The sequence below is a fragment of the Nomascus leucogenys genome, chromosome 21, assembly GCF_006542625.1.
Source record: "Nomascus leucogenys isolate Asia chromosome 21, Asia_NLE_v1, whole genome shotgun sequence".
Taxonomy (NCBI): Eukaryota; Metazoa; Chordata; class Mammalia; order Primates; family Hylobatidae; genus Nomascus; species Nomascus leucogenys.
In genome coordinates this window covers 51,953,466-51,961,703 of record NC_044401.1, presented here as the reverse complement: position 1 = coordinate 51,961,703, position 8,238 = coordinate 51,953,466, and the positions used below count along the sequence as shown (strand labels likewise).

Genomic DNA, 8,238 nt, shown 5'->3' with positions numbered 1-8,238 from the left:
TCAACGTGCCTTCTTGGGCACTCACTTGCTAGCAAGATCTGGCTGCGTCCAGATGCACTTGCATTTGCCAACCTGAATATGCTTGAAAATGATGCTCACCCTTTGGGGTGAATAAAGCTCAGACCTCCAGCTCTGCCAGGCCCCAGAGTATCACAGATGGAAGAAACCATCACCATCAGACAGAAATCTCAGCAATGATCACACCCTCTTAAAAAACCACATAGAGCTTTATTAAATAAACCAAGTAGAAAGGCTCCTATTTACATCCAGGTTGTCAGTTTGAGCTCAAGTAATATGCAAGGCACAATTCTTCCTTTCTCCAGCTTTAGAAAAATCAACCACATGGCCCAGCCCTGAAGGACTGAAGGGAGCTTGTGCGGGATCTTATCATCCTGGACTCTCCACACAGCGTCCATGCATGGATGGCCATGGGCATGAGTCTCTGGATCTCCCTGAGGGTGGCCCAGCCTCAGCCTGGAGCACAGGGGCCTGTGATCTGAGAATCTCAGATCCAGAATTAGGAGCTGGGAAGAGAAGACTTTTCCAAGGGTCTCCTCCCCCAGCCCCTGGGGAGTCCCTTCTGGATGGGCAGGCCCTGGGCTGGTGGCTGCCCTCCATCTTTGGCCCAGGCCGGGCTCTAGGGCCTGCTGGGAAGCTGCCTGGGGCCCTGCGCCTGATGAGCTGCCATGAAAGTGGCCGCCTCTCACACTGGCAGGCGGTGGCTCAGATCTGCTGAGGTTCTGGAGTGGCACAGGAACAGGAGGAGCAAATGACACTGGGTCTTTGTGCTGAGGCAGGACACAGCGGCTTTCCGAAACACACACACACAGAAAATACGACTCCTGCTGCCATCTCAAGGACATTTTCCTAAGGACAGTCCTGGTGTCCTGATGGACTGAAAGGGATCACACTTGGGATGTCCCAGCAGGGCCTAAGCCAAGTCCACCAGATGTCTCAACAGCTTATGAAACAAAAACAGAGGACTGAAGTCTGTTCACAGTGGCCCGTGGTCGGGCAGCAGCCCTGGGGGAGCTCCCTTGTTCTCCAGCCTCTCGCTCACCCAGCGCTTGGCTATCCTGGCCTCCAGGTGCTGGTTCCTGAGGCTTCCCTTGCGGCAGTGGGGCAGATACAGGGACACTCACGTCCCATTGCTCCCCAAAAGTCCTAGCAGCAGCCAGACTAGGGGAAAAGTAAGTTTTCACAGGGGGAAAAACCCCACCAAAAAACCCCCTAAAGTAACTGGACAATCCTTTCCCTGAGACCACTACAGTAGCATCACCTACAGACAACTTCTAAAGAGCACTTCTAACTGCTCGAAGTCTTGAGAAGGGAGAGATTTTAGCAAGGCTAGGAAAATAAAAATGCAACAGCACATTGTCCAGAAACCCTAGACAACCATGCAAAAAGGAATGAGCCAAAAAGTCTTAGCTTGGTAAGACTGGAAAGGAAAAAAACCACACATTTAAAACTCCTACATAAGAGAATGAGCTAATGGGCAGAGCTGAAACTACGGCTCTGTGTGAACAGAGACGGCAGTGAAGCTGGCCTGGGGCTGGGGCACTTGTCTGGAGGGGCTTGTTCCAGTGTGAATGCAGCAGGGATGTCCCATCTTGGGGGCGCACGAGGCTCGGCTGAGACCCATCGTCCGGGAACCTTCACGTGGCCTAGTGGGAGGCATAGGCTGGGCTCCACAGCCCTGAGGGAGGGCTGGCTTTGCGAGCAGGAGGCAGTGCATTGGGAGATGTGGGTGATGAGGCAGCGAAATCTAGGGTAGGAAGAGAGACAATGTGAGCAGCAGAGCCAGGGAGAGCAGCACACTCCTCAGTTACACAGCCAGCATTCAGCAGGCGCCTGCCTCGTCCAGGACACACTCATAGTGATGCCCCGAGGCCTCCCCGGCCAGCAGGGGAAAGTCCACGGGCACCTGCTGAGCTGGCCTCATTCACACAGAGAGGCCTGGGACGCCACCCTAACACCCAGGAGCACAGAGCCTTCCGGGGAGAACATGCCTCAAGTTTCAGGACCACAGCAGCATCTGTCCAGGGGGCATAAGGCAAGGAGGCCCCGTGCATCTGAATGCAACGCAGCCTCGGGCAAGAGAGCCACAGGAACAAAGACCCCGAGGGGAGCAGCGATTCTGCAGTGCTCCGGAGACCTTGCAGAGATCCAGGTGTGGCTCCCAAAACCCAGGGAGGAGCACGCTGAGAGAGGCAGCCTAGAAAGGGCACGCACCTGCTGCCAGAGCAGCTGCAGAAGGCAGCAGAGCTGCGAGGAGGCCGAGCACCCATGGCCTCCCCTGGGTACCACTTCACAGGTGGAGAAGTCGTCCGGCAGAAGGCAACGGTGTGTGGGCTCTCCTTACCCAGGAAAGTGCTTCTACCCACACAACTGGGTCTTCTTTCAAAAAAATTCAGGGACCCCCCTGAAGCTGGTCCACGGGCCCCCATGTCAGCAGTCACGAGCTCAAGGACTCTTTGTATAGGGGAGAGAACCCTCAAATGGGAATCAGGAGCCATTAAAGGGCCTTCGCGTATAGCAGTACAGGCTGGGCACTGCATTGTTTGAGAGAGAAACTGCATTCACACAGTGAGGTGCTCCCTGGAGCTGTGCAGAGTCACCAGGGCTTCGGGGGCACCAAAAAGATAGTTGGACCATTGAAATAAATGAATTTGCCCCTTCTTCTGGGAAATTTCTCATCAGAACTACCCAGAATCCCCATCTGTGAGTCAGCTCGTCCAACCCCAGCTTAGAGCCTTCTGAGGCAGCCTCAGCAAGTGGGCATCTGGTCCTAGCATGCACTCCTGCCTAAACAGAGCTCCTTGCTGCCCATACCTCCACCCAGCATGGCTCTACCTGGGGAAAGCTCTTGCTGAACCAGGACTGGCAGCCCCTCTGCCCCGACCCTCCTGGCTCCCACATCTGTCCTCTGGGCCTCAGGCTCCTTTGGCCCAGGCAAGGGCCTGTTGAGACTTAGGGTTCAGGAGCCTTGACCCCTCCCCCAGGGCTCTTCTCTTTCTCAGCAGCTCTGCCTGGTTGTGCCTGCAGGGGGGCTACTCACAGTGGGGGCTGTGCCCAGGGCTGGCTCGAGGCGTGAGGGCTGCAGGCACAGCAAGATCCCGGGGCGTGCAGACAGCGTGGTAGGCTGCAAGAGCACATGGTTGGTTAGAGCAGGTCAGGGCAGGGGAACAGACCCAGAGATACACGCAGCCTCCTCACCTATAATCATGACCGCTGTCCCAGCCAACAGGGCAAAGAGCGTGAAGAACATGACCTGGTAGGAATCCAGGAAGTGCTGAAAGAGGCTGGCTCCATCTGCCATCAATGGGAAGATGAGTTACCAAAACCACCAGGCCCACTGTGGTGTCCCATCATGTTCCTGCACTACTGTACATCTATAGGGCAGTCCACAGGCCCCTCTTAGACGTAAGGATGGTGGTCTCAGAGGGCCAGGCCACCTGCTGGAGGCCCGGGCCCACAGCTGTTCTTGGTACCCTGGCACTTCTTCTCCTGGCGCAGGCTGCTGAGCAGAGGAGGGGCAGAGCCCCTGTGGCTGCCATGTTGAGAACAGATGGGAAAGCTGGGGAACTAAAGCCTGCATCATGGCCCCAGTGAGCAGTGATCACTTTGAGGGACATTCTGCATTTCTGACTCCTCCATTTCTTACACCTCAGGTTTCTACTGATAGCCAGGACCACTCCTGCCTGTCCTTCCCCACCCTGGTCTGTCCCAGATGATGTCGTTCCACAACTCACAAGGACCGGGCCCACGGCGATCCATCACAAAAGCCACTGTCACTGGGATGGCAATGGCTTGGCTGGTCACGGAGCTGGAGAAGGTCAGGGTAGTGGACAGAGGCCCCTGGCTGCCAGCCGCGGGGTCCGAGATGCCAACTGTGTATGTGATGAAGCTGGGCCACCCAAGAGACTTCTCCTTTGCAAATGCCAGCACGGCTGGGGACCCGGATTTCACCTGGAAGAGACATCAGAGCTGGGGGTGCACATTCTGCAGAGTGGAGAGACCACTGAGTGGGGCCTCAGGACCCCGAGGTGGGGGGACTTCTCTGCATGGCCCATCTCTGGAAGCACCCCCGCTTCAGCCTGACATGCTGGGCTTCCCTCCTGGGGCCTAAGGGGTACAGGTGGGGACCTCTGCCCAGGTCACACCTCATGGGCAGGTAATGACACCTGGGCATGCTCATGGATGGCATGTAGTCTACAGAGTCGGGAAGCCCTGTCCATACTCAGTGTATTTTTTGAGGGAAGGAGAAATCAATATGAATGTCAGAATCAAATTCAAGCTCATTTAATTCTAATCAACTGCTGCTTACAAAAAGGCTAAACCAGGCCGGGCACGGTGGCTGATGCCTGTAATCTCAACACTTTGGGAGGCTGAGGCGGGTGGATCATGAGGTCAAGAGACTGAGACCATCCTGGCTAACACAGTGAGACCTCATCTCTATTAAAAATACAAAAAATTAGCCGGATGTGGTGGCAGGCGCCTGTAGTCCCAGCTACTCAGGAGGCTGAGGTGGGAGAACAGCGTGAACCCAGGAGGTGGAGATTGCAGTCAGCCAAGATAAGATAGCACCACTGCACTCCAGCCTGGGCACCAGAGCAAGACTCCGTCTCAAAAAAAAAAAAAAAACTTTGGGAGGCCGAGGCGGGCGGATCACAAGGTCAGGAGGTCGAGACCATCCTGGCTAACACGGTGAAACCCCGTCTCTACTAAAAATACAAAAAAAAAAAAAAAAAATTAGCCGGGCATGGTGGCGGGTGCCTATAGTCCCAGCTACTTGGGAGGCTGAGGCACGAGAATGACGTGAACCTGGGAGGTGGAGCTTGCAGTGAGCCGAGATTGCACCACTGCACTCCAGCCTGGGCGACAGAGCAAGACTCTATCTCAAAAAAAAAAAGTTTCCTTCCTTCCTTTCTTCCTTCCTTCCCTCCCTCCCTCCCTTCTGTCTCTCTCTTTTCCTTCCTTCCTTCCTTCCTTCCTTCCTTCCTTCCTTCCTTCCTTCCTTCCTTCCTTCCTCCCTCCCTCCCTCCCTCCCTCTCTCTCTCTTTTTCTTCTTTCTTTCACAGGCTGGAGTACACGCGGCTGGCTGCAGACTCCCTGTGTCCGGCTCCCAGGACTCCCCGGCAATCCCTGCCCTGGCCTGCGGGCTGCCTGGGATTGCCGCCGCGCGCCACCACCCCTCCCTGGTTTTCCTCCTTTGGCTGGAGGCGCGGTTTCGCCATGTCGGCCAGGCTGGTCTCCAGCTCCTGACCTCGAGTGCTCTGTCCGCCTCGGCCTCCCTAGGTGCTGGGACTGCAGACGGAGGCTCGCTCACTCGGTGCTCGGTGTTGCCCGGGCTGGAGTGCGGTGGCATGGTCTTGGCTCGCTGCAGCCTCCACCTCCCAGCCGCCTGCCATGGCCTCCCAGGGTGCTGGGATTGCAGCCTCTGCCCGGCCGCCGCCCCGTCTGGGAGGTAGGGAGCGTCTCTGCCTGGCCACCCATCCTCTGGGTTTTGAGGAGCTCCTCTGCCCAGCTGCCTCGTCTGGGAGGTGAGGAGCGCCTCTGCCCGGCCGCCACCCCGTCTAGGAAGTGAGGAGCGTCTCTGCCCGGCCGCCCCGTCTGGGAAGAAGTGAGGAGCGCCTCCGCCCGGCCGCCCCGTCTGGGAAGTGAGGAGCGCCTCCGCGCGGCCGCCCCGTCTGGGAAGTGAGGAGTGCCTCCGCGCGGCCGCCCCGTCTGGGAAGTGAGGAGCGCCTCCGCGTGGCCGCCCCGTCTGGGAAGTGAGGAGCGCCTCCGCGCGGCCGCCCCGTCTGGGAAGAAGTGAGGAGCGCCTCCGCGCGGCCGCCCTGTCTGGGAAGTGAGGAGCGTCTCTGCCCGGCCGCCCCGTCTGGGAAGTGAGGAGCGCCTCTGCCCGGCCCGGCCGCCACCCCGTCTAGGAAGTGAGGAGCGTCTCTGCCCGGCTGCCCCGTCTGGGAAGAAGTGAGGAGCGCCTCTGCCCGGCCGCCCCGTCTGGGAAGTGAGGAGCGCCTCTGCACGGCTGCCCCGTCTGGGAAGTGAGGAGCGCCTCTGCCCGGCCGCCCCTCCTGGGGTGTGAGGAGCACCTCCGCCCGGCCGCCCCGTCTGGGAAGTGAGGAGCGCCTCTGCGCAGTCGCCCCGTCTGGGAAGTGAGGAGCGCCTCTGCCCCGCCGCCCCTTCTGGGACGTGAGGAGCGCCTCTGCCCGGCCGCCCCTTCTGGGAAGTGAGGAGCGCCTCTGCCCGGCCGCCCCTTCTGGGAAGTGAGGAGCGCCTCTGCCCGGCCGCCCCGTCCGGGAAGAAGTGAGGAGCACCTCTGCCCGGCCGCCCTGTCTGGGAAGTGAGGAGCGCCTCTGCGCGGCTGCCCCTTCTGGGATGTGAGGAGCGCCTCTGCCCGGCCGCCCCGTCTGGGAAGTGAGGAGCGCCTCTGCCCGGCCGCCCCGTCTGGGAAGTGAGGAGCGCCTCTGCCCGGCCGCCCCTTCGGGGATGTGAGGAGCGCCTCTGCCCGGCCGCCCCTTCGGGGATGTGAGGAGCGCCTCTGCCCGGCCACCCCGTCTGGGAAGTGAGGAGCGCCTCCGCCCGGCCACCCCTTCGGGGATGTGAGGAGCACCTCTGCCCGGCCACCCTGTCTGGGAAGTGAGGAGCGCCTCCGCCCGGCCGCCCCTTCTGGGATGTGAGGAGCGCCTCTGCCTGGCCGTCCCGTCTGGGAAGTGAGGAGCGCCTCTGCCTGGCCGCCCCTTCGGGGATGTGAGGAGCGCCTCTGCCCGACCGCCCCTTCGGGGATGTGAGGAGCACCTCTGCCCGGCCACCCCGTCTGGGAAGTGAGGAGCGCCTCCACCCGGCCACCCCTTCGGGGATGTGAGGAGCACCTCTGCTCGGTCGCCCCGTCTGGGAAGTGAGGAGTGCCTCCGCCCGGCCGCCGCGTCTGGGAAGTGAGGAGTGCCTCCGCCCGGCCGCCCCTTCTGGGGTGTGAGGAGCGCCTCCGCCCGGCCGCCCCTTCTGGGATGTGAGGAGCGCCTCCGCCCGGCCGCCCTGTCTGGGAAGTGAGGAGCGCCTCTGCCCGGCCGCCCCTTCTGGGGTGTGAGGGGCGCCTCCGCCCGGCCGCCCTGTCTGGGAAGTGAGGAGCGCCTCTGCCCGGCCGCCCCTTCGGGGATGTGAGGAGCACCTCTGCCCGGCCACCCCGTCTGGGAAGTGAGGAGCGCCTCCACCCGGCCACCCCTTCGGGGATGTGAGGAGCACCTCTTCCCGGCCGCCCCGTCTGGGAAGTGAGGAGCGCCTCTGCCCGGCCGCCTCGTCTGGGAAGTGAGGAGCGCCTCCGCCCGGCCACCCCTTCTGGGATGTGAGGAGCGCCTCCGCCCGGCCGCCCTGTCTGGGAAGCGAGGAGCGCCTCCGCCTGGCCGCCCCTTCTGGGGTGTGAGGGGCGCCTCTGCCTGGCCGCCCCATCTGGGACGTGGGGAGTGCCTCTGCCCGGCCGCCCTGTCTGGGAGGTCTACCACAGAGGCCAGAAGCAATGTGGGGGCTGGACGTGGTGGCTCATGCCTGTAGTCCCAGTACTCTGGGAGGCCGAGGAGGGTTGATCACTTGAGGCTAGGAGTTCGAGACCTGCCTGGCCAACATGGCGAAACATATGAAAAACGCAACTGAAAAACCAACCAACCAACCAAGCGACAACAAAACAGGTCTACCCTGGAGTCATACTCTAATTTTTTCTATTTTCCTCCCTTTCTGATCCTTTGTCCCACTTTCTTTTTCTTCCTCTTCCTTCTCCTTCTTCTTTGTCAAATAGAGGATTGAGTTATCATCATTGATCCATACAAAGTCCCTCTCTCATTTATTTTCTTTAATTCCCACCCCCCATTTCTATTCCCTGTCTTCTCATGTGCAACCTTCCTAATATGTTTGATATGTATCTTTTTGTTTGTATGTACTTTTAGAAAATGTTTATTGTTTTGTGTGCAAAAATAAATTAAAAATTTAAAAAAAAAAAAAAAAGCTAAACCAACACACGAAGTATCACCAAGCACCAGCTTTCTAAGGCAGCAGCCCAAGCTCTGCTCACGGATGGTCTCCAGCAGCCGCCAGCGGGCCGGCCCTCCTCCCTCATCAGTGATGCTGGGCATTCCCTGCCTCTGCGGGAGAACGCACGGTCACGCTGGCTGCAGTAAGGCAGGAGGAGGAGCAGGAGGAAATGCCGAGGAACTCCTTGGTTCTCTCACCCCAGAACTCTTCCCAGCC

General features: G+C 59.7%; 1 protein-coding gene across 1 annotated transcript in view; it reads right to left on the bottom strand.

The window, feature by feature from the left end:
- Positions 1 to 208: 208 nt before the first annotated feature.
- NUP210 (nucleoporin 210) overlaps positions 209 to 8,238 on the bottom strand; it is a 111,143-nt gene continuing 103,113 nt past the window's right edge. Inside the window, exons 37-40 of the mRNA XM_030801683.1 lie at positions 3,753 to 3,969; positions 3,217 to 3,312; positions 3,059 to 3,142; positions 209 to 1,765 (exon numbers count right to left, since the gene is read on the bottom strand). Of these exons, the coding sequence (XP_030657543.1) occupies positions 1,665 to 1,765; positions 3,059 to 3,142; positions 3,217 to 3,312; positions 3,753 to 3,969 (498 nt within the window). The 3' untranslated portion in view covers positions 209 to 1,664. The remainder of the gene's footprint in view (positions 1,766 to 3,058; positions 3,143 to 3,216; positions 3,313 to 3,752; positions 3,970 to 8,238) is intronic.